Here is a 26,496-nt window from a genome sequence, read left to right on the forward strand (position 1 = left end):
CAAGCTATCTAAGGATGGTACTATAGAACGCCACCTCAAGTTAGGCCTAGTGGCGCCATCTCTTGGTCAGGCCGGAAACTTATCAATCCACCCTCGTATATATCCCTCGGAACCCTTCTAGGACACATGGCTTAACCTATCCTATAGAATCCTACCCAACCCAAGGGACTCAACCTATCCTACGTGAGCCCACAATCGAATGACACCCAATCAATTCTACGGGACCCCACTTATCCCTTCGGGTCTTCCTAACTCAAAGAACTCCACTTCTACTAATAGATCCCATTTATCCCTATAAGCCCTCACAACTGACGTGCATGAACCTATTCCAGGAAACCGCACTTCTCCTTCGGGAACTAAATTATTCTGCGGTACCCCCAAACGAAACCTTACTTTTCTCATGGAAGCCTACCTTTTAAATGGGTTCCCACCTAACCGATGGGAGGTCAAACGTCTCTCTAGACCTTAACCATCCCGCAGGATCCTACCTATCTCTCGGGACCATCCAATCCCTAGGAACTAAACCTATGCTACGAGACCTAATCAACGGGAATTATCCTATGCCACAAGACCCCACCTATTTTACGATATTCAACCTGTCACGGAAACCCAGCTATTCCAAGGGAGCCGATTATACCATGGAGCCCAACATATCCCTCGGAACGCAATACCCTTTAGAACCACCCTTTTCCCCGAAACTGTACTAGTACCATGGAACTTCAGATATCTCAATGGACGCCCTTATCCCACGGAATTTCATCTAACCTACGGTGATCAGTCTGTCCCTCCGAACCCAGATGTTCTAAGTTACCTTACGAGATCCTTATCCCTCGAATTCATACCCATGGAAACTCAGCTATCCCGAAGAACCCCTTTACCCCATAGGACTCAACTTGTATCTGGGGACATCCTCGCATCTCATTATCATTATAAAAAACAATTATTTGAGATATATATTTAAATTATTTTAAATAAAAGTCAAATGTGAATATTTTTATTCTTGCACTTGAATAATGTAACAAATTCTGGAACATCAAAAAGGCAAATGAGTCATAGTTTGGAATTCTAAAATTCTAAATTTAAATAACTTACGAAAACCTTTTTACAGGCAAATATCGTCTACTTTGACTAATTTAATTTTATTGTATTATTTTCTATTTTAAGAGACTTACTCTCAGACTTTAATTTATTGACTTCGAATTCCACTGAGTATTTTTCTTCCCTTACTTGATCATCTACTTCCTCGTTGCTTGCTATTGGATTTTTATTAAAAAATCTCGTTAAAACCTTTTGCCATAGATTGAGTTCTATTAGAGCTAAAATAGCAAAATATATGAACGGCGTCAACGATAAATATGCAACACTTTCATCCATTGTTACTCTCGAATATGAAAACAAGGCGTATTTTCCAAAGTAGGGTATGTGTTTATGACAAGTTCCATTTACACAATCCATCTCTTTAAAAATGTCAGAATAAAGAAGTGATTAGAAATATTTTACTTGCCTCATTTATAAATTACATATAGGATATAAATAAATGTCTATGGTTTTCTATAGGGTGGTTTCACTATATAGTATTTCTTACTAAATTACCTTCACAAAATATTTCGATCAATTGAACAGATTGATGGCGTGCCAAATATCGACAATGGGCATTTTTAATTCCTACGTTTAGAAAACTAATATGTGCGTTGAAGAAACTGTTATATGGAATAAGTTGAAATACTTTCCCCGGATTCACTATCTCAACAAAGACTGGAAAATCAGAACATTTTCATATGAATTTGCAATTAATAATATAAGTGTTTGTAATAGGAAGGTTGGCTGGATATTATACACTGGAACCTGGATTTCCGTAAATCGGATTATTTGCGTTATGCGTCCAAATCCAATAAAAATGTTTCATATAGCTGTGAGTGTTCACGTTCAGAGTCCCTGGATTTGTGCCGAAGGCTTTCATGGGCCATGCTCGAAACCGTGCACAAATACAGGTTCCAGTGTATATTTTTCATTATGCCTTTTTCAAAGGAAAAATTTTCTCGAGCTCTTTCAAGTTTTTAGTGTAAATTTTTCATTAGGTTCAAGTAGAATAATGACTTAGAAAAATTTTTGATACAAAAAAGTTGTTGTAAACTATCCTTAAGCGTAAAAACCCCTTTTAATGTAAAATTAGTCTCTAAAAACATATTTGCTGTAATATATAAACAGAAAAGTGAATATTTTCAAAACAATTGTTTTTAATTCTACATTATATTTATTATTCAAACTGCACTCAAACTTACTGCAAATCATAGGTAAAAAGCTCAACAAAGTAACGAGGGCAGTCTTCGACATCTTCACGAAACTGAATATGTACAGAAGTGGTAGAACATTAACAGCAAACAACATAAGTAGCAGTGCCATAACAGCTGAAAAAAATTAGATTTGAGATCGCATTAATTTTTATCATTTTCTTTCTTTCAATACACAAAAAAGTGGGGGTAAGCAACGTTTTAGGTAATTTACCTCAGACGCAGTTATCCTGCTGGCTCTTAACCCACTTCGCCCATTACCTGCAACGCTTCTTACCCAGAGATTTTTTTATTTGAAATATTACCTAGTTCGGTTGCTTGGAAACACTGCAGACCGATCACCAGATCCATTAAGCGAAATCCAATCAAACAGAGCATTACCGAAATGAAGAAGACAAACAAGTCAAAAACGAATTGAGTACTCCAGTATGTAATAGGAGAAACCCCTGACATTATTTGAAGATGCTTAACGCCAGAAGAGAGTTCTTTTGCTGGATGAAGCACATAAAGTGACACAGCCGGATAGAGAAAGCATATAAGTAAAAGAGTTAGTACCCCTGAATTTAACTCAGAAATATCTCTGAGTGTTGGAAGCGGGTGGTCTGATATATGGATATTGTAATCATCCCCAGCTAATGTTTTTATCATAACATTTGATATGATGTTTACTCCTATAGGAATGCTAAATAATGCCGTTTCTGAATAAAGAGCATTGGCGTTGATTGATTTTGCGGTTGCATTGAACTCTATGGCTGTTATCAGGTGGTTACGGAACGCAGCAATATCCTTTTCCGAAAATTGCAGAATTTCTGAAATGTTTCTTTCATTAAAAGATACTGATACATTTATGTAAAAAAAATGTCTCTGAATGTACGTCTAAAACTCTAAATCTCTGGCGTTTTTCGCCTAAAGGAAATACTCTGTTTTTTTAGATAGCCCCTAGTTTTAGTACACATCTGCGAAAAATAGTAGACATGTTTAGTAATGAATAGTCTTTGCTTTAGTACATGGTTTTGAATTCTTTTGAATTACTTCAAACTCATATGGAATTCCTTTGAATTCTATGTGTTTTTTAAAAAGTATTTTACATCCTTTTACCTTTCTTGAAATCTTCTGAATTTCCGAGAATTCAGAGAATTCCAAGAATGTTAATCGTTTCTGCAAATAAATCATTATGCACTCATTGGTAAACAAATTACTTCATAATTGTAATCACTTCCAATAAAACTTAATAAACAAATGAGTTAAGTCCAAATGGCATAATTCGTTTTTTGCATTTAATTATTCTAAACACTTTCAATTTTCAATAAGATAATTAGATTCAGCTTTTCGAAACGAGTCCAACGATATCAAAATCTTAATTTCAGTCAAAACCCGCGTGGAAATGTCCAGTTGGCCCTCACGAGGGCCATTATGATTTCCCCATTTACTTCGTTGGTCTAACGTTGGGTAAACTACGAAAGGCCCACTTGGTTTCGATATGCTTACCCCCGTAGGCCCAATGTAGACTTTCCACGAAGGCCAAATAAAGTGACCCTCTGTAGTGCCCAGCTAAGCCCTTTGTAGAGCCCGCATAGGCCCTAAAGTAGTTTTCCCCTTTATTGCCCTGCAAGAGCACTTGAAAGTTTTTGATAGTTAGGTTTAATTTGGAGTCGTTAGAGTTCATACAAAATTAACATATTATTATATACAGGACGTCTTTTGTCAAAAGTGAGAACAGAAAAATAAACGGAATTTTATTTTATACTTATTACTTTTCATTGAAGGCGCTTTATATATAATAAGTGCAAATAAGTGCGAAAAGGATCAAAGGTTCATTATAAACTTTCTCACCACATCGTGAATGACGTTTATTCTCTATGTTAAATGAAAAAGAATACGATAGAGTAGTTTTAACCTCAAAAGCGCCACCCTATCAAGAATATCGTCAGCCAATGAGATGACAGAAATGACTGCAAAATTTTGCGCGAAATTACAAGCACTAAATTCTTTGATGTATTTTCTATTCTCAGAAACCAGTTCTTATAAAAAACTGAAAAAATCTTATCATTGCCCAAAACAAGGTTATTCAAGATTAGGATGAAAATGTATTTTGGGATTTTTGTAGCAATTTAATCTTTCTTTTCAAAGTAATTAAAAAAATTTTTGTGTTTAACTTGACAATTTTCACACGGAAATTTGAGTCAAGAAGGTTTTTAAACTATGGACAGTAAAGATATCTAATGCTCGTCAAGTATTCGTATTAAAACGGAGTAAAAGTAAAAAAAAAGTGATGCTCTTCGACGACCTGGGCTAGAGTTTTAGATCTACTCATATTCTGCAAAAGAGATTTCTTAACATAAAAGTATCATTGCCTTTTTAGCGGGTTTTAGAAAATCTTAGTCTAAAAGTTACAGGTTTATTTACCATTCTGTAGATTTAGATTCGGATCGATGTTAATTGTGGTTCCACTAGAATTATCAACAAAATTTTTTAATTTGTTGCGAAGGGTTTCATTAGTTGTAGAAAGCATCACCTGCGGATTATTGTAGAGACCAAGGTTTAAAGATCTAGATTCGTGTGTCTCACTAAGAGAAGAGTAATTCAGTGTCATCAGAAGAATGCTTATGAGCGGAAGTAGCATCTAGAAATAATAATTTATTAGACAAAGGGAAATTTTTAATTTTAGGTAATTTATAGCCGAAGATACGAACAATAGGGAGAAGTATACTCAAGCTTCTTCTAGTTCTTATGAAATTCTTCTCAAATAATGCATATATAGTTTGCAATAGTAGTTCGTAGTCTTTTGAACAATATGCTAGGTTTACGAAAGGTCGAGAGAAATCAACATCTTCTTCCTTTTTTGTCACCCTTGGAGAAAACAGTTGAAGTGATTGCTTTTTGCATTTACAAAATGAACTGTTGCATGAAGTAATAGCCTACCTAAATTTTCAGAAATCTGTTGCTTTTAATGTGTTCTTTATGAAGTTACGCTCAGAACAAATGAAAAACAAGTGACTTCTGAAAATAAAAGTGAGATATTACTATACCCAACTGCTAAAATATTAGGCATGCTACTATTAAGGGATATTAGGTCTTAGATTAGAACTTACTTCAGAAAAACTTGTTCTAACGTAACTAGAGAGACGTTTATAGCAGTCACACCAAGATCGCGTTTTTTACTTTCGATTTCATCTAAAGATTCCGCTAACTGGTCTGTGTATGGAACACATATAACCATTGTTTCATCTTCTAATCTTAGAAGCTCAGTTTCTTCGCTTAGTTCTTTTCTAACTATTTCGGTGTCACACCATGAGGTTATCGAGAATGTGATTTCGATATTTCCTTGACCTGTACGAAAATAGGAAAAATATAAATAATTTATGAAAAGCATGATATATTCTAGCAGTATTTTAGAAACATTCTAATATGCGTTGTAGAATTATTCAACCGTATAGTTTCTTCAAAAAGATTGGGGTTCCATAGCTTTTTAACTTTCCCAAATGAAGAATTGCGATCTTGTCACTAAGTATGTCAGCTTCTTCTGTATCCTGGGTACTGATCAAGATGGTTTTTTCGCATTTCATTTCCTGGATAATAAAGAAAATACATCATCTTAATGGCCAGTGGCAACAACAGTGTTAGTTTGAGCGTTAATTTTTTAAAACTTAGAAAATACGAGAGCGCTCATAAAATACGTTATCAATTTTTACCTTCGTCGATAACCGAAGTAATGAATCAAAAATAATTAAAAATATTAAAGTATCAGACTTCAAAGCCCAAAATGCTCTAAACACACAAGGAATAGCATGATTTTACACGAAATTAATATCGAGGGCACGAGTTCTCATGCTCACAAGCCATGGTGTGATTGCCGTGTTAAGAGCTGTATGTCACCAGGGTTACCAAATCCTTGAATATCCCGACATGCCCCTCTTAATCGAGGCAGACACGGCGGAGTCATAAAAAGGTGTCCTAACGTAGACGTAGTGATATTAGGTCAAATATCATAGTATGCAGACTGGGCTCTCTGTAAATATGGAAGACCGTAACGGTTCCCATCAAAAGAAAGCCGGCCAAGAGTGGCTCTCAAACAGCAGTCAAGGCTGCTCATGAGGGGTTTCAGATAAGGCAGCATTGTCCGTAGTAAATCCTGCTGCTTGGCCTATGGGCAAGAAGAGAAAGAACTTCAAAGATACTTCCCCAATTAAGGAGTTGAAACGATGAAGGATCTGGAACCACAGTGTCTGACTTTCTCATATGAGGCCCGTGTAACTCCAAGAAAGCCAGGCAAGCTAAAGAAGGAAAACTTTGAAGATATTGACACATCACCCCGTGAGGGGCGCGCCCATAGATTCCACGACATCATCATAAGGTTTGGAACCATCGTAGTGCAGGCTCGTGGAGAGGAAATAATTGTTTAGGATCGAGAAGGGACCTCGTAGGATCTGACAGTCGTTCTGAGACGCCTAAGTTTTTAGAATCCCACTCAACGAAAAGATTCTTGCAGAGTATATTCCAACCAGAACTGAACAGCATGATAGTAAACTGGAAAGTCTCGGACAAGAAGTCTTTTTCGGACCACAAATATATCTTAATCCAATTGGTCCGGGGAAAATTGGCCCTTGAAAATATAAAAAATCCCAGGAGCATAATTTGGGTTCCCAGATTCCCAGTGAACTAAAATCATCCGTGAGGAAGAATATTGGGATCAGGAGAGAAAGAAGGCCGACTGGAATTTCACCGCAAAGGTCGTCAGTATCAAGAAGGTTAAATGGGCCATCGGGTTCTCCTGTCCCTTTAAATACCTAGGGGCGGATGGTGTTTACTTAATGTCAATGACACGTGCAATCGGCATTAAAAGACAATAATGTGGCCTTTATTCCTATACCTGGGAATGAGGGCTACACAGTTTATAAAGACTTCCGGGCTATCGCTTTGACGTTATTCATAACCAGAAAGAGGATATGCCGTGGGCATCCGCTTGGGCACAAAAGGGTGCCTTCAGCAATAACTCCTAAAAGTAATCTACCGGGAGCTTCCAAGGTATGGCATGTCAGCCAGTCCAGCTATGGAACTGGATAGGAGTAGCGTCATGGGGATTAACGCAATTAGTTGTCCTGCCACCTCTCCTCTAGTGAATTTTAGTAGATTTTCTTATTCGTAAGCTAAATGAGGCTGGGTATCAAAGTACAAAGAATCGGAAATTGAAGCTACTGCCTTCCTTGTTAAGAACTTGATGCTCTCAGATTTAGTTAAATACCTGTAAGTAATCCTGGCTAGCAAACTGAACTAGGCGAAGCAGCTCGAAACCCAATGCAAAAAGTTTGCCGCTATATTTTGGATGTGCAGAAGAGCTTTTAATCTGACTCGGAGTCTAGGGCCACAACCACTTAAGTGACAGCGGCATTTATTACGAATTAAAGTAGTTGCACATACTACATTATTATTTGTCCCAACCGACCATTCTTTTTAGTGCTGCAATTCATCATCAAGAAATGTAGTAAGCGTTATAAAAGTTCATGACGTCACTTTCACTGACCCCCCCCCCTCCTTCCAATCATGACCCTTTTTAAGCATAGTTTTAGGAGCGACCTCCCCACCTCAAATTGGTAACGTAGTTTATGTACGGCCACTAAGAACCATGTTGGGTTATTATTACCAGTAACATATTCCAAGTATCTCTTTTGCTTTCAGCGTCCATTCCAGATGTGGGTTCATCGAAAAGTAAAATCTAAAGTTTAAATTTGAAACATAACTTATAAACATTAAAACATTTACTTTATTATTTTAACTAATAATATAAAAATCGCTATGATGATCATAAAAATAATTTATACTAAACTGAACTTACTTTTGCATTACTTGTTATTAGGTTCAAGCCAAGACACAACCTTCTTTGCTGATTTTTAGGCAATTCCTCGGGGAAATAGTTCCGCTTGTCATAAATTTTTAGTTTTCTTAATAACTTTTCGACGTGAAAAGACAGCATTTTAAGTTGACTCACGGATTTATTTAAACATTTAATCTGAGAAAATACATTCAGAATTTACGTTTAATTTCGATCCTTCTTGCAATCACCTTAGTGTTGTCTAAATAGTGTTCTTACCATAAATTGTTATTATTCGACAAAAGGCATAGTTTCAATAAACCGTTAAATAATTAATAGTTGTTTACAAATTTATTGCGAAGCATTTATAAGCACTTACCGTTCCAAAAAATTCCATTTGTTCTATCACAGTCAGATAGGGAAAAAACATATTTTCTTGTGGACAGAAACTTAAATCTGTTGAGAAAGTTGTATAAAAGTCACTTATACTTTTCCCGTCTATAAGTACAACTCCTTCGGTAGGACTAGATAAACCTTGAGATAAAAATAAGAATTTTTATTAATCTTGTTATGCGATAAATTTTACATAATTTATTCTAATTATAAACACCTGCTAAAATGGACATCATTGCAGTTTTTCCAGACCCATTATGGCCCAGTACAGTTGTAATTTGGCCTTTGTGAATATCGATGGAAATTCCATTTAATGCTTCTTGTGTCTAAAACGAATACACTTTTAAATATGACAGTCTAAGTATAGAAAATTTGATCTGAAAACTTTTTATAATGAATAATGTATTTTTAAAATAGAATCATAGTAAAATACCAGCTGATCAATTTGATCCCGAAACTGAATAAACAGGATATTCAGCGCTTTTATACACACTGCGGACTTTTTATTTTAAATGTAAAATCATGAAGTTCCGAGATGAATTTGAACTACGTAAATCTAAAGAAACATGTTTTGGTGGTATATGAATAATTTCCAGAGCCATGGAGATTTATAACCCAATAAATAAAAATTGAGATTTATCTCCCAATCAAAAATTCAAAGTTATCTAAAACATTCCTTTTTGATCCTAGCAAGCTTTTACAGTTGTACACAATCCAAATGTGAAAGTCGGAACAAGGTAAATCTATAGAAACGCTTTTAGAAAAAATAATTAATTTAGGTGTTAAAAATTAATTTTTTAACTGAAAATTAAACTATTTAAGTTAGAAATTCATCATTTTATTTGACAATTTATCTCTTCAGTTAGAAATCAAACTAACTGAACCTTTTTTAGTTAAATAGCCTACCAGTACATTTTTTATTGAGACATCTTTTGTTTTCGTTCAAAATTTGTATTATTTTATTTAAAATTGATTTATTTTGTTAACAATACAAAAAATTCGATTGAAAATAATTTTTGTTTATTAACAATTAGGCTATTTTCTTGAAAAAGGGTATTTTTAAAAAAATGTAACTATTTTGGGGAAAAATAAACGATTTAGTTTAAAACTAACTTTTTTTGTTAAAAATTCATGTTTAACAATTGACAATTCATCTTATTTGTTGTAACGTTGCAGATTTTGCAACTCACAGAAAAAAAGCGATTCTTCGAAGGCGATTTGATAACGTTAATATTAAATTGGCACTTCGGAAATCACAAGATGCTCCACGACTTGTTTCTAGATCTTATTAATCTTAATTTTTTGCTGATTCGTTTGTTTTCTCTTTTTTGTACAATTTTCTTCGAGTTTACCAACATCGTGGGAACACCGAAGTACTCTGGTTGCCAAGGAGACGTCCAAGGATATCTTAGTTCCGATGTTTGCACTTAGAATCTACAGCGAGCGAATTCAAATTGTGCCACCTAGTAACAGCAGCCATTGCTACCCTTTTCCGCTTTGTGCAATAGCTTCGCGCCGAACTTGCGACCAATCAGCGACGACCAATTTTAAATATGGCGACAGACCACAAGTCCATAAATAAGCGTGTACCCTAGCACTCTTCCTCTTTTCGTTCGTGACTCCCGAAGTGCCTAGTCGTCGAGTATATTTTTAATTATTGTTGGTCAAGTTTGTTCATTGGATCGCAGTTAGCCGATTCCAAGAAAATTATCTCCAAATTTCGCTGTGAAACGTTTCAGCCTTTAAGTTCTTTTGTTTTTATGGTAGGAAAACCTCTGTGCTCGTAGCTATTATAATTTTTATCCCATCTTTTGAACTTTGTACTATTAAATCTTGCTGTAAGAGATTATGTTCAGTTTGCGGAATTTTTGTGGCGGAATACGTGGACACAGAATTTCCCCTATTGTGTCGATTTGAATAAAATATTTGATAAAATAATTGCCGATATCTTAAGAATATTATCGATAACTCCTCCACTCTCAGTTACATCAGTAGATATGTTAATTTTTGTTTACCACATGTTCGTAAAATTCGTGGAGCATCTGAGGATTGAGATTTAATTTTAAGATATTAGAAACGATTGAAGAGATTGTCCGGATCGAACTTATACTTATGTATAAATAATTAAAATAAATGTCCAAGTCGTACTTGTTCTAAAATGTTTGGGTTGTTATTCATAAAATAAGAAACGCCTGGGAAAAGTAAGAACGATTTTCTTACTCGTAATTTTGATTTGCAGTGTTGAAGGAGTATTATAAGAAAGTTGAACAAAAAATTATAATATTACATTGCTTAAAATCTCATCTTTTCCGACATAAATGTCAACTTTTATTGTTAAAAATTTAACTGTTTAGTTTAAAATTAAACTAACTTAAATTAAACGTTTAACTGTTTTGTGGATAATTCGTCTTTTGCACTTCAAAATTAAAAAATTTGGTTTAACGTTCTTGTACTTTGTTGAAAATTCAACTTTTTTTTATAGAAGATTAAGCTTTTTGATAAAAAATTAATCTTTTTGGTTGAAAATTTAGATATTTTGTCAAAATGTTACCATTTTACTAAAAATTGAGCTATTATAGCTGAAGATTAAAAAAAAGTATTCTAAATAGAATCATAGTCAATACCATCTGTTTAATTTGAAAACCAAATTGGATCAGAATTGTTCAAAACATAAATTTCGGTCCTAGCAAGTTGTTAATCTTTCAGAAGTGGGATTTCGAGCTAGTTTAATCTGCAGAAACGCTTTTAGTCAGAAAAAAAATTAATTTAGAAGTTGAAAATTAACTTTTCTAAAAACTAAAATTTAAACTATTCAAACTGAAAATTTATTTATTTATTATTTTTATTTAAAAATTTAATTCATTTGATAAAAATAAAGCAGTTTTTTCAGAAAATCTCTTTTTTTCAAAATGAAACTATTTCGTTAAAAATTTCTTATTTTAGGTAGAGAATTAAACTATTTATTAAAAATTAAAATTGTTGTCAAAAATTCATATTTCTGGTTAAAAATTTCACTCTTTTAGTAAAAAATTAAACCGCTTCGTTTAAAATAAAATTATTTATTTGCAAATTCAAGTATTTGACATAAAATGAATGTATCTGTTAGAAAATCCTGTTTTCAAGTTAAAAAGATAACATGTATTTGGTTTGAATTTTATCATTTTTGTTAGAACCGAGGTTAGAATATTAACCTTCTTGGTGAAAAATTCATGTTTGGTTGAACATTTTTCTATTTACTTATAAATTCTTCATTTTTTGATGTATATTTAATTATTTTTGTATAAAGTAATTCTTTTTGGTTGGAGATTTAAATATTTTGTAGAATATTCGTCTTTGCGTTAAATGTTTTCTTGAATGAAGAATATTAGTCTAAAATTCATCTCTTTTGGCTGAAGTTTCATATTTTTACATTGTCATTCATTAGAGTTTAATGCAATCGTCCAGATTTTCGATATATTTTGAAAAGTATGAAAATGTTTAGAAAAAAAAACAAAAAATATTTTTTGATAGATCAGGAAATTTTATTTAAATTCCTCACTAGATATTAAATATATTTAGAAAATATCTCAGTTAAATTTTGAAATTAGACGAAAATTCAAAAAGTTGCAAAATTTCAAAATTTGAATAAAATTTTTTAATGAGTTTTAGAAATTTTTGTCAATTTTTCCGGTTTGCGGAAAAAAGACTTGCAAATTATCCTCATAAGATTTTTAAATTGGATTAAATTTCAAAAAGTTATATGCTTTTCAACATGTTGAAAAATTTACAAAAACAGAAAAAAAAAAGTTTTTTAATGGTGTAAGAAATATCAATTAAAATTTCTACGGGCGAGACAATGCGCGAGAGCGTACACACGCGCCCTCAGTTCGCTCAGAATTGGCCCGAAGCGCTGCACGCACAGCGCGCAATGACATTGTATCAGCCCAGCGGGCATATTTTTTATTAAGGAGTCAACTACTACGCTGTAAGTTTAATCCTAACTCCTTTCTTACAAATTTCATTTTTTGGTTGAAGATTTATTAGTTTAGCTGCAAATTCATCTCTTCGGTTCAAAATGAAAAATGTTTTCAAGTAATATTTTTTTCATTAAAAATGAAACTATTCTAGTTGAAGGTTTATCATTGTAGTTGCAAATTTATGTTTTTGGTTGTCGAAAATTCGCCTTTGGTTTATAAATTGAAAAATTTGGTTATCATTTATGTTGTATCGCGGGATTTCCTGTGAAATTATTCCCATTTACTAACATTTTTATTCCATAAATCCTTTTTGTACGATTTTTTAATATTGCGAATTTGTATAGTAGGAGCAAAGATCCCACTGGGTGTTTTTTCAAAAGGCGTTCCGTCAGCGTTATCGTAATTAAATTCTTCTAATTCTTTATCTAATTCTTCGTAGAATTTAGCTTTCTTCTATAACACAAAAGTGAATTTTTATTATAAATTAGTCTTGGAAGTTCTAGAGAAAAATTTAATTTAAAAACTAGGAGCAGATTTCATACCTGTAAAAAGTAGAATGGATGTTTTTGAATACCAAATTTTCCAGGAAATATCGTGTAAATGTGAACACATAAAAAAAAATGTAGAGCAGTACCGATAATCGAAAATAACATCATAACACCGATACTGCCAGCAGCTGAATAAGAGGAATCTGCGTTTCGAAACATGTTGCTCCACTGAACTCCTGTGGCTGAAATTTATTATTAATATTATTATATACTGAGGTTTAAAAATTATGATTCCAGATAGATCATTTTATTATCGATTTTATAGAATATTTATAAAAATCCTACCCAGCGTTTCGTAGAGGTTCATTTCTTGAAACATTCTAAATAACAATATGTTGGGGAAAATAATTCCAAGGTATGGTATAATTGAATATATAAAACTATCTATTAAATATCCTTGGAATAAAGAAGCTCCTCCATACAGGATCAGAATAATAATCATCATTGTTAGAACTGTAACACAAAGGCAAGAAAATTTCATCCGCGGAATGATTATCTTCTCTTCTTCCTCATTTAAGACAATTCTTCATCGATTTTTACAAAACTTTCTGGAATTGTTTAAAAATTGATCATCTAAAAATTTCACGATAAGCTCACCGGAGAATAGTCAAGCGTAATTGCTTAGGAAATTTTAATTCAATAATTATTTCTAGACATATTTCACGTTTTTGCTCAAAATTTATTATTTTTGAAAGTTTGATTGACCTGTGGATTCTTTTTAAAAAAATTGGGGATGAAACTAAATTAAGCTCCAGTGCGATTTTTAGGACATGTAGAATTATCAAATATTTCTCTGGATATTTCACTTTTTATGCCTAAACTACGATTTGTTAGTTGTTCAGTCGACAAACTTTTTATCATAACTGCGTTGGATAAATATATTGGACTATGCTTAGAAAATTTAGTTTAATTAAATTAATTAAATTAAACTCCGCCAAATAAATATCTATGAAAATTAAAAATAAATAAACATTTTACAGTCATAATCTAATTTATAATATTAGTATAGATACAATATAAATATTTTTGTTACTTTAATTAACATAAGTAATTTATTAATAGAAAATACTTATTTAAAAATAAGTTAAATCGCACTATAAACATTTACAATGCAAGACATGTCACCAAGTACAAATTTATCAGTACAATCAACATAGTTTGTGGAATCATAGTATGCCCATTCATTCTAAAAGATACGTAAATTAAAAAATTTCTTTAGATTGACAAAATCACAGAAATTGTGAGAATATAACTAACGGGCAAAAAATAAAAAGCTGGCAAGAATTGATTTTTCTGCAATACTAACAATTTTATTCACTTTCAAAAGAAAGAATCAGCCGTAAGTTTAGACAATAAAAACTGCTACATATATATTGAGTAAAATTTTGAAGCTCACGTTTGATATTAGAAAAGAAAACCCATTAGAAAGAAAGCTTATTAAGATGAGTATTTTGGTACAACTTATATTAGTTTTGAGGAAAAATGAAATACAGCACCAATTAAAAAAATATATATGTATCTAATTGAGATTACATTCGAAGTCCATAGAAACGAGCTTCAAATATACGAGTGCTCCACAGATACAAACGTTCCGCCATTATTACCTTCCGGGCGATTTATTTTTCAAGCTTGAGCGATTTGGTGAAAGCTCAATTTGGCAACCCGTATCTTTGCAGTTCAAGTGTAGACCTCTCTGCATCTAGTTTGGTACCTAGTTTTATTTAAAAAGAAAGAATTCGCCGCGAGTTTAAACAAAAAAGTGCTACTAATAAATTGAGCAAAATAGTATGGTCCCCTGCTCAGTATGCACCACACACCAACCATTACTCTTTCGGTTCTAGTTTTTGTCATTATACTTCCCTTCAAATGACCAAAGTCAGGGGGTACTTACGTTCATTAATTAATAATGAATCATGCAAACAATAGAATCGCTTCGCGTTGGATTGAAACTTTGGTTGACGGAAAGCTTCAGACAATAAATAAAAAAAGGTGTTTGTAATGAGAGAGGTGTAAATGAACTTAAGGAAAGATAATTGCAAGAAAAAATTCACGTAAAGAAGCTAGATGTTTTATGTGTACCTAAAACAGAAAAATGGACGCGACTGAATAGTGATAAGAAATGGGGAGTTAAAAAACTGACTCGAAATATCGTCAGGAATAGATATAGTGAATCATACGGTAGCTAAGTACACGGTCTGATTATGAATGAGAAAGGAAAATAACATGTCAATTGTTATAAATATGTTTCTCGCAGATTTTTTTTGGTTACAATTCAAGTATGAATGAGAACCAATACGCAATAAATATATACAGAGCACATAGACGGAAATCATTGTTAGGAGCGGGACTGAAGTGTGTGGTACCGAGTTTGTAGAAAGAATGACTGGTGATGCTTTTTGAAATGATGAAATGAAGAAAGAATAAGACAAGACAATAAATAAGTGACAAAAACAGAAAAGTAAAATTAGTTAAACACGGTTAGTCGGCATTTGAAATAACCAGAGTGAAATGGTACATGACATATATGACATAACATACGCTTTGAGAAACTCTTTGAAGGGTATGTTTTACGGTGACCACATGACCAAAGCAGTCTTCGGTTATGAAAATTTTTTTTGGCTCTCAATATGTCTAAAGGCAATGATATGTCGCTCTTAAAGTTTGGAATATAGGAAATGAGACAATCAAATGCATTTGAATATTTAGTTTGATTAATAATTTTGAACAAAAAAGAAGTGTAAAATTATTTTCATTTGACGTCCACGCGAATTGAGATATCGTGTTTAGAATTTGAAGATAAAATAGAGAGCACAAAGGAACGCTTGTATGCATCAATATGTTTATAATTTCAAATAAATCGTCTAAATATTCTTAAAAATAAATATAAACAATAACATTTGCACATTTGTTGCAAATATAGAAATAAGTATCTTTACCCACGTAATCTGTCATTATTTTTGAAAGATTTTCAGCAATTTTTAGCGGAGAAAAAAAGAAACTCTTAACGTCGATAACGTATAGATCACGTGACCAACCTCGGCTATCCATTTTCTTCGGTGCTCACCATGGCCAAACGCAGTGATATAGCCTTTACACTTGGGATTACAGAAAATATAGGTTATCGACGTTAAAAGTTTCATTTTATCTCTGCTCGAAATTGCTGAAAATGCTCCAAAAATAATGACAGGTTACATGTGTGCAGATACTTATTTGTTGATGTGTAACGAATTTGTAGATTTGATTGTTTATATTGATTCTTTAGAATGTTTAGAAGATTCCGTCTAAAATTTGTGTCGGTGATTAACATACACAAATCAAAAAGTCTGAAATGCATTAAACCAAACATTACCTGTAAAGTGCTGCGACTGGAGTTGCAATATGATATTTTATGAATTTATAAATAAATTTTCTTTGACTGATACCACCTGTTTTTGGCATGCAGTTCCTGCCAAATTTATACACTAAAAACATATGGACAAATTTAGAAATGAAATGATTCTCAAAGAATGAGGTGTAGAGGAAACACTGTTAGATAAGAGGGAAAGAAATTTGTTGAGATGGTTTGGTCATGTTGAGAGAATGAAAAGAAAACGATTCATGAAATAAGTATATTTAAGTAAAGCCAATAGTACTTACTTAGAAACATGCCAAGGAAAGATTGGTGGGAATGCGTAAATGAGATTCTACGACAATGAGATACATAAAGCCACAGAAACACAAGAACTTGCAGGAGAAGATTTATTAACGTAAAGGAAGTTAAGCTGTGTGCTAGGAGAGGAAATTGTGAAATAAAATATTCTATAAGGAATGTGTTATGAAGAACGTCATCTCAGCAAGAGATGCCTGAAATTAAAGACCTTGGATAATAATGGACCTGCGTGTAGAGCGTTACCTAGCGATAGGTTCTTTTAATTTTGCATTTATAACCGAATTTGAAAATAATAGCTAATCATTACAAAAATTTGTACTTACAGTTTGAGAAGTAAGAAGCGATATGCATTCCAAAGGCAATCAGATGCGCAGTGTGGAAAATGAGGAAAAGCCAAATAATAAACGAATTTCCGTGAAACAGAAATGGATTGTCAAAAGCTTCTGTAATCGATATTGTTATTACCGTAGTATAAAATAAGCTGTATAAAATGCCACTGACGAGCCAGCTGCATAAGTTCATATGAAACTTTATTCCATTTTGCGCCATCAGAATCTAAAAAAATATATTTAGGTTCTTGGTGTTTCAAATAAATTTATATGGAAGAAAAGAAGAATTTAAATAAATAAATGAAGAGCTCTGGGCATAAGGTCGTAAGTACGAAAATGTCGGAGATGCATTTGATCGGCTCAAACTAATTTTAAATTTAAAAAGTATTCTTCTTGGAAGCAGTTGCTTCTTTCAAGATTTTTCTTTTATGATTCTACAGAGATAAATAATAGCTCGAAAGAACTTTTTTGTTTTTAAACAATAATAAAATGTATTAAGGTTAGACGAGTTTTTGATGATTCCTGTAAAAGACGAGTTTTGTCACTTACGTCCTTATGTAAATATATGATTGTCAATTTTTACTAACGTTGACTCCTATATACTTTTCACTTGCAGAAAAAGAAGCTTCGAGGCACAGCGTTACGAAAAAAACCCCGACAGCTGTTATAGAAAAAATTAATCTCGAACCTTCATCAAAGTGGAGTCGTCCCCCATTTCTTGATGTAGGCATTCTCTGTATGAATACCTGCAAATTTTATTTGAAATTGCTTAAGCAGTGATTTAAATCATTTTGGACACATATTAAAATAATACACGTTCATTAAACAGGGTGAAGCAGGTAACGCAGATAACAATTTTTCCCTGAAAACAAAAAACAAAATTTTCCCTTTTGGGACAAAAATAAAAAAAGAGGAAAAGAAATGAAAAGGCAACCAACAAAATTCCCTTCCTTCTCTTCTTAATTTCTTTCGTCTTTTTCGTTTTAACTGTTTACGTTTCGATACTCCCGAAATCAGTCCAAGGCAATTTGAGAGCAACTCCCAACTCTACCCATCAAGCACAAAATTTGGCGACGTCTTTACGACATTGTTACGACATCTTTACGACAAATTTACGACATCCTATGTCCATGTCGTTAAGGTGTCTTTACGATATCGTAAATGAGTCGTATGATCTGACGATGTCTTTACGATATCGCAAAGACACTGAAACGACATGGGCATAGGATATCGTAAAGTTGTCGTAAAGATGTCGTAACGATGTCGTAAAGACGTCGCCAAAAAATCGTGCCCACTGGGTAGACTGAAAGCGAGAGTTTAGTCCATTAGCCATTTCAACAAAACAAATTAAAATTCACCAAAAAATGTAGTGTAGTAGCAGTATTAGGTATTTTCACTTTAATCGAGCGCTAACTTCACTTTGTTGATTGATCAGGAGGAAAATGGACCAAATGCGTGGGATTTGGTTCATTTTTGCCCTATTTGGCTAATATCTTCGTGAAAACTAATTTTATTCTATATTAGTGTACTTGAAAAGAAATTTAAAAGAATTCTAATGACATAATAAAATTATGGTAATTATTATTCATTACGAAGATAAAGTCCACCTGCTATAATAAAAACTGATTTGATAATTGACAAATGGGAACTACCATTACATTTCGAGGGAGATTACCTACAAGGAAACTCAAAAAAAATCTGTATAATCAACGTACCCGACGAAGAAAATTAAGTGATTTTGATAGAAAATCAAAAAGAAATTCCTGTCGGGCTATAAAAAATATACAATAATAAGGTAGAAATATCATATTATAACTATTAACAGAAACCCATAAAAATACCAGAGGAGATTAAATTTCGCAGAATTACTTGTATAGGATCACGAGACGTAGATCTTGCCCAAAAAGGGGTGATTACCCATCCAATTACTTCAAAAGACTGAAAAAATTTTAAAATCGCCTGAACCTGAAACATATCGAATCAGCAATTAGAGAACGAATAAAAGAAATCGTGACTCAATATTCAGAAGTTTTTACTTTAGATGAAGACCCTCTACCATGTACAAATTTAACTGAACACGAAGTAATTCTGAACTCCGAAAAAATTATCAACCTAAGATCCCATAAACTACCCGAAAAAGACAAGGAATTCGCACTTGACAAAACAAGTGAATTACTGAAAAAAGGTATAATAAGAGAGTCCCAATCACCTTTCAACTCTCCACTATGGATAGTCCCTAAAAAGGAGAAAAGCTTAGGATGGTAGTAGATTATCGCCAGATTAATAAATACACCGACCAGGACGCATACCCTTTCCCGGTAATAGATGATATCCTCGACCAGTTAGGAAATGAAAATTTTTTCTCAGCCTCAGCGTTCGACCTTAGTGCAGGATTCCAGCTAATTCCCATGAAGGAAGAGTGCAAAAGATATACAGCTTTCTCTAATATACAAGGGAATTTCGAATATAATAGGATGCCATTTGTTTTTAAAAATGCACCCGATACCTTCTAACATATGATGGACAATGTATTCAGAGGACTAATAGGGAAAGAATGTTTCGTTTATACTGATGATATTGTAATATTCGTAAAAACATTAGAACATAACAAAAATTTAGTGACTCTCTTGGAAAGAATAAAAAGTTAGGCTTGAAATTAGAACCATCACAATGCGAGTACGTACGCCCCGAACTAGACTACCTAGGCCACCTAATTACCGTAAAAGAAGTTCAGCCAGATCCTATTAGGATCAAGACAATCCAAGCTTTTGAAAAATTAAAAAACTCATTAACAACATCACCAGTATTAAGGTTCCCCGATTTAAAAAAGTGTTTCATTTTAACGACCAACGCATCGAATCAAGGATTAGGTGCTCAGAAAAGATTACGCCAGTATTTGCTAGGAAACAAGTTCAAAATCGAAACTGATCACAAAGCACTCATTTGGTTACATAATGTGAAAGACCCTAGGTCGCGATTCTTACGGTGGCAACTAAGGCTAGAAGAATATAAGTACAAAATTGAATTTGTTAACGGAAAGGAGAACAAAGTAGCAGGCTGCTTATCTTGATTATTCCCAAACCATACCAGCGATATTCTACAACAATCGCTAGACGGAATAGAATTGATTACCGACGATGAGCTATCAGATACCGAAATTTTGAGTAGACCAGTTAAAGGCCTCACTATAATCATGAATGAAATACTGCAAGAAAAAATTAAAATCCCAGTTAGAAGAATTTTCGATTCAGTAGAGAGTAACGACGATCTAGATAATCCCTATAGATCCGAAACGCCTCAATAAACCGAACTTTACAATGATTTTATGACATGGCAATTAAACCAACTCAAGGGAAGTTGAAAACAAAACCCAACGCCGTCGAAAAACTCTGGAAAGTAATAAACAAAGAGGACATGCCAAAATATAATGAAGAAGATTGTTTACGGAAACAAAGCTGGTTTATTGATGAAACTATAAGTAAGAAACTAAGATTGATAAGGTTTATATTCGGTGACCCACTCTTTACACCAATAGAAAAGGAACTAATACAGGAAATGATGAAATACCTATCAAACTTGTATCCCCACTTAGGATTTCACCTATGCTTCAACAATAAACGACAATTAACAAAAGAAGAAAAAACTATTATCATTAAAGAAGCGCATACGGTACATCTTAGAGAAAAGAATAGTGGTATGAAATAAAAATGCATACAAATTTACAAATCCAAGGCGCCTGGGAATGTTATTCATACCATTTAAAAGCATTGACATAATTATTTATTAAATTGTAGTGATTTACATATTTTAAAATATTTTCTTCCGATTTGGGCGAAAATCGTAAGTTTCATTTATTTAAATACTTACAAAAACTCATTCACAAAAAAGAATCTTATAGAAGCTCCATACACTTCTACTTAAAGCAAAAATATATAAAATTAAATAGTTGGTAATTGTTTAACTGTTTAATTTATTCCTTCTTTTGGAAAATTAGAAATACTTTATCTAGTAACTAGAATTTTTCCTGCCTAGGGACCGCGTGACCTTGTAGCGGGTGGGAGTATTTCAGAGCCTAATTGGACTACATACCTGGACATGGTGAAACAAAGAGACTGCATCGAAAGCTGTGGTTGATCTGGGGAACTCATGGACTGGTGAACTGATGCAAGCGGGGCCTAAACTAAGGAGCAGTCCTTCTAGGATGTAATAGCAAAGCTACCTGGAATATTGAGGGCGCAAGTTCTTATGCTCCCAAGCCATAGTGTAAGCGCTGAATGGCACCAGGGTTAACAAGTTAACAAGATTCGAAGCCATTCTATAACCTACCTCCAAGTAGGAAGGGCTCGTTAGGAGCTGTATACCTTGCTAGTGCACAGAAACCAAGAGCTTGCACAGCGCGGCTTATGAAAACCAACTAAGGCTCTTCATATGGGGCCTCATATATAGCAGCAGTATATGAAGCGACTCCTCCTGGTCGGTTTATTGGCGATAGAAGTTTGGACTCTAGAAGACGCCCTGAATTCGTCTCTTAATGGCTGAGGCGGGAATCACAATGATTCAAATAAATTTGCATCACAGGAAAGACGCTTCGCGGGTGCTACAGCCGTAAGCCTGTGAGCAAGACAGGGATTGCCATAAATCCAAGATCCCTAGTTATGCAGGGAAGGGAATAGTCGCTACTTAGGGCAAGCTTTATATAAATATATAAGCGGCTGCCCGTGAAAAAAGGAATGTATAGCGGTCAAGGGTATGGATGCGATCTTGGTGCCCAAGATCTGCTCCAGGAATCTTACCCTTATTAAGGTGAGATTTAGGAGCAGGTGCGGGGAAATCCCAGAAGTGTTTATCGCCTTCGGCTTATTGCCCGCACGATGCTGAGGGAGAGATTTAATCGAATACCTAGCGGGCTATCTATGCTCGGGTCAACTAAGGAATCGCCGATGAGAAGTCTCTCTCGGAACACAAATAAATCTTTTTCCGGTTAACCATAGGAAGGTCGGTCATTTAAAAAAAACATAAACCCCAGAAATACACTTTGGGACTCACATAAAGAGGACCTCAAGGGCAGGCTTGTGAAATTCCTCACAAGTTTCAATCGCCATAGAATGCCATAGAATGCTTCTCAAATGCTTCACATATACCACATTGAAGGGATGCTTTAGCAGACAATAGTAGGGGTTAATTGCGGAAAAGACGCGATGACTTTCAAGATGCCAAGATTCTAAAAATGTTTGGATGAAAGTTTTCTGACTTCAATTGTTTAAAGGAGTGAATCTGTACTATGCTTCTGGAACTTATTTTTGTGTGCCCCGAGATTTATGTTCCACGCTTTTTAAAACTAATACCGCTAGTTTCAAAAAACGACTTAATCAGTAATTACTTTTTATTAGAATGTTTCTTGCAATAGATAAGTCATGTCCAGCGACTTTTATAATGATAATTGTTATTTATAACAAATGTTATAATTAAAAAACATTAATATTTAATAAATAAATAATTCATTTGAAAGATCATATTTAAATATTGCACAAACCTCTATATAATCCAATGAACAATTGTGAGGTCCAGATATAAAATGAACAACGCAATAGCTTAAATACTAAGCGTCACTTTTCGCTACAGTATCACAAACATCACGCCTGTCAGTTATGTAATTATCAAGCTATCATTAAGATAACGATATGAACCGACGATAAACTGAGAAAAATATTTGTTTGAAGCAAACCAATTATTTCTTTAATATGGGGTAAAACAAATGTTTGTTTAATTCAAACAATGTTTTTGCTAGTCCTTTTTTGTTTGGTTCAAATAAATATTTGGTTTGTTTAAATAAATTTTTTGTTTCAAATAAGTAGAATTCTTGTTTACATTGAGTATACATTTTTAAAATTAATTAAAGATTTTGTTCAAGTGTAGTAAATCTTTTTTTTTACACTTCACCTCAAAATTGAGCATTCTTTATAAGAATAATGTATAAGCTCAATAATATGTTTATTATTAATCATAAATATCATTGTATATGTAAAAGCAGAAAAGCTTATTCAATCCGAATGCTTAATTCTGGTTAATTTGAACTCTGTGCTTCTCATCTGAATTCCCTGGCGGTCCGAAGGAAACGAATTGTGCCTTCGCAAAGTACCCGTAAAGACCCCATTGGGTCCTCATTCGGTTCCTTCTTTAAAAACTCGAAAAAACAGCGAAATCAACTTTCAAATAGTTGAAATTCGGATTCTACGTTAAGATTCCCGATAGAAGGTCACGGAATAATAGCAATAGTTTTTTTTTGCAACAATAAAAAGTTTTAAACAATATAAGACATATAACGCCTGTTGATTGCTACACTTCAAACGCATCGCCTGTAAGTAACAGTCAACAGACGTTATACGTCTTATATTTTTATGGAGCCCCTACAAAGAACCCGTAAAGACCCCATTCGGTTCCTTTTTTAAAAACTTGAAAAAACTGCTGAATCCACTTTTAAATTGTTGACATTCGAATTATACCTTAAAATTCCCTATGGAAGGTCATGGAATAATCGCAATAGTATTTTTTGCAAAGCTAAAAAGTTTTAAAAAATATAAGACGTATACCACCTGTTGACTGCTACTTACAGGCGATACGTTTGAAGTGTAGCAGTCAACAGGCATTATACGTCTTATATTTTTTTAAACTTTTTACCGTTGCAAAGAAAAAACTATTGCAATTATTCCGTCAGCTTCTATAGGGAATTTTAACGTAGAATCCGAATTTCAACAATTTTAAAGTTGATTTTTCTGAATAATGAGAAATGAACCAGAGTTAGAGACATTTAAATTGAATGTATATATGTGTTCCTGCTTTTACGTATACAGTGATAATTATAATAGAAAAAACATGCTTCATTTCATAAATCATCATTATAAAGAAAGGAGGTTAGTATATTAAAAAGCCTTACATCCGAAATCTTCAATTATATCCAAGGTAAAAACCCTAAACATCAAGTAGTTCCTAAACTAGAGATATTGCGTCCATTTTGCAATTAATTTATAATTTTATAGTAAATCAGAACCTTAAGAATAATAAACACTAAAAAAAATACGAATGCCATAAAATAAATAACATGATCAATTAATTTAGATTCTAGGGTAGTTCCTCAGGAACTGCCGGCAGCGCTTTAGCACGCCTAGCGGCACTTGTTCGAATCAAATAAGTATTTTTATGAATTCGAATAAACAGATTTTAAACAAATTCATTGTTCAATAAAAGTGAATTTTCTACTTAAATCAAACAAATTGTACTGAACACATTGTTTGTTTCAATCAATAAGGCAAATAGTTTTTATTTCTTAAAATTAAATAATCCTTTTTTTAATTGAAGCAAAAAATTTGTTTGATTCAATTATATGAATTCAAATAAATTTTGTTGTTTGATTCAAACAAACATTTTTCTGAGTGTATTCTCAAATCTCCTACACCTAAAAATATTGGAAGCTGTACAGCACATATCTATTATCCATACGGCTTTAACATGCTTTCCTACGCATAAGGAACTAAAATTTTCATCCTTGATACGGCAATTACCAATAATCAACATGACAATTGAAAGAGTATATAGAGTACGAAAACAAGTCACCGATTTATTCTACATATATTTAGAAACATCCCTACGTAAATGAACAGGAAGTTAGATTCCTCGAATCTGCACCCATTCTTTGCTAAACCTATATTTTACAATCATTTGAATATTCATAATCACCATACGTTATACTACTACATATAAAACTTCCTTCTTCTTGATATCTATTGATATCTCTATTTTTAAGAACTGTACCATTCCCCAAATATAGGCTTTTCATGCACTTAGGACTACGCCTATAAATACCAACTCCTTTAGTACTCAGGAACGAATACAGTGTTCTAGTACCACTGCAATTTACCAAATACAGTGGAAATGGTTCAAGCGGCCCTGACTGTTTAGGTTTCGATTCCGCCGTTTTCATTCCAAGGCTATTTGCTTGCAACCCCTGACACTGGAACTAAACCGAGAGTTGGATGTATAGACATATGTAACAATCATATGTACAATCATTAGACTATAAGGCTATCCCTACTTCAATATCTCTCTTCCATACATGAATCAAATGTGGGGCAACGTACATAAATACGCCTGATCTGGAAGAACAAATCAATTACAACATGATAGTTAAAATTTCACAAGCCTTCGCCAATCTCTCATTATTTTCAGTTAACGATCAGATTACGAGCTTACTTACCTACAGAAGAATCGTCGATAATTTAACTCCGGGCCCAAGAAGTGGCCCGTTAATTCGATACCGTCTGAAATCCCAGTATATGTAAAGCCGCTGGGAAGTTTAGCATCTGTGCGGAAGTTATAATATCGACAAACAAAATCAAAATTTTCAAATAGAAAAATTGGAAACATTTTTAAATTCTCTACGTATTAAATGATTTAAAACCAGTTTACAACATTCTTCTCTGTTATATTTATGTTTGATTAATTAGTCATTTTATAGATATTTCATTGCCGTTCTACGCATTCTTAAGAATTGGAACAAAAATGTAATTTAAACGCATTGAAACGTTTCAATGCATTCCAATAAACTCCTTTTAATCAGCACGCTGCAGTTTTTTGCGAAGGACTCTGACTACATCATATGAGACCAATTATCCTACAAGCACAATTAAGTCTAAGAAAGAAGCAGAATGGTGGAACCACCACACAGAAAATCGCCGATCCTCCAATGTACACCGAAATCCGTGTTCAATAGTGTTGCAACAAATTTGAACCACACAGGTTCATTCGGAGAATCTAGGGGAAAAGCATCATTTAGACACTGTTTTTTCTCATCCACTGCAACGTGAAGTGTCGTCTACAAACTGTAAGTCACCTGTCAAGATCATTTTGTCGTTCGTTATTTGAGTGGAACAGATGTTAATAAGCAGGTAAGTTATAATAATAATTACCTAACTTTTTATTTCCTCTCATTTACCAGCGACTAAATAGTCTTGGAATAAAAATAGTACTTGGCGTGATGTAATATCCAAATGTTAGGTTATTCAAAACCTACTATATGACATTCAAACCACCAAAGTCGGGATGTACAAACTAAGTCGTGACCATCTGCATCGAAATTGATGCCTGGTCCTTCGAACAAATTTCCACTAGATTTTCTGCGGAAGTTTAAAGGTATCGTAGATATCTAATCTTGCCGTGGCTAGTGTCATACATGAAAGATAATGTAAATACAATCCTTAATATGAAATCTCTAAACGATATTGTCGATTTCGATTGTCACACTACTTGATTTTCATTGCTATATGCGTGAGACACGAGTTGTGAATGGGTTAGACAGAGTTGGTAAATATTGAAAAAATTGTCACGATTGCTCGTTCTTTGATAGCTACAAGCGTGCGAATGGGACACTCGTGAGTCACCGTGAGTTAGACAGTAATGCAACGTTACACGCGTTTTCTTGAAGTTAAATGATCCCAACGGAGCTGGCTTGATCTGTGCTTGCTTGG

At 33.5% G+C, this 26,496-nt stretch overlaps 1 protein-coding gene across 3 annotated transcripts in view; it reads right to left on the minus strand.

The window, feature by feature from the left end:
- The window catches only part of LOC117178077 (ATP-binding cassette sub-family A member 17-like), a 61,945-nt gene that overhangs the window by 12,496 nt on the left and 22,953 nt on the right, over positions 1-26,496 (minus strand). The window contains exons 3-19 of one of the 3 annotated variants that reach the window (XM_033369306.1): positions 17,563-17,721; positions 16,970-17,201; positions 13,283-13,450; positions 12,992-13,179; positions 12,738-12,902; positions 8,711-8,819; positions 8,480-8,634; positions 8,125-8,298; positions 7,933-8,004; positions 5,722-5,860; positions 5,384-5,621; positions 4,985-5,141; positions 4,698-4,914; positions 2,597-3,100; positions 2,283-2,408; positions 1,594-1,755; positions 1,173-1,457 (exon numbers count right to left, since the gene is read on the minus strand). In XM_033369306.1, the coding sequence (XP_033225197.1) occupies positions 1,173-1,457; positions 1,594-1,755; positions 2,283-2,408; positions 2,597-3,100; positions 4,698-4,914; positions 4,985-5,141; positions 5,384-5,621; positions 5,722-5,860; positions 7,933-8,004; positions 8,125-8,298; positions 8,480-8,634; positions 8,711-8,819; positions 12,738-12,902; positions 12,992-13,179; positions 13,283-13,450; positions 16,970-17,201; positions 17,563-17,721 (3,250 nt within the window). Of the gene's footprint in view, positions 1-1,172; positions 1,458-1,593; positions 1,756-2,282; positions 2,409-2,596; positions 3,101-4,697; positions 4,915-4,984; positions 5,190-5,383; positions 5,622-5,721; positions 5,861-7,932; positions 8,005-8,124; positions 8,299-8,479; positions 8,635-8,710; positions 8,820-12,737; positions 12,903-12,991; positions 13,180-13,282; positions 13,451-16,969; positions 17,202-17,562; positions 17,722-26,496 lie in introns of all 3 variants that reach the window. The other 2 variants (XM_033369305.1, XM_033369307.1) reach the window with 2 other exon arrangements.

This window comes from Belonocnema kinseyi, chromosome 8 (genome assembly GCF_010883055.1).
Source record: "Belonocnema kinseyi isolate 2016_QV_RU_SX_M_011 chromosome 8, B_treatae_v1, whole genome shotgun sequence".
Lineage (NCBI taxonomy): Eukaryota > Metazoa > Arthropoda > Insecta > Hymenoptera > Cynipidae > Belonocnema > Belonocnema kinseyi.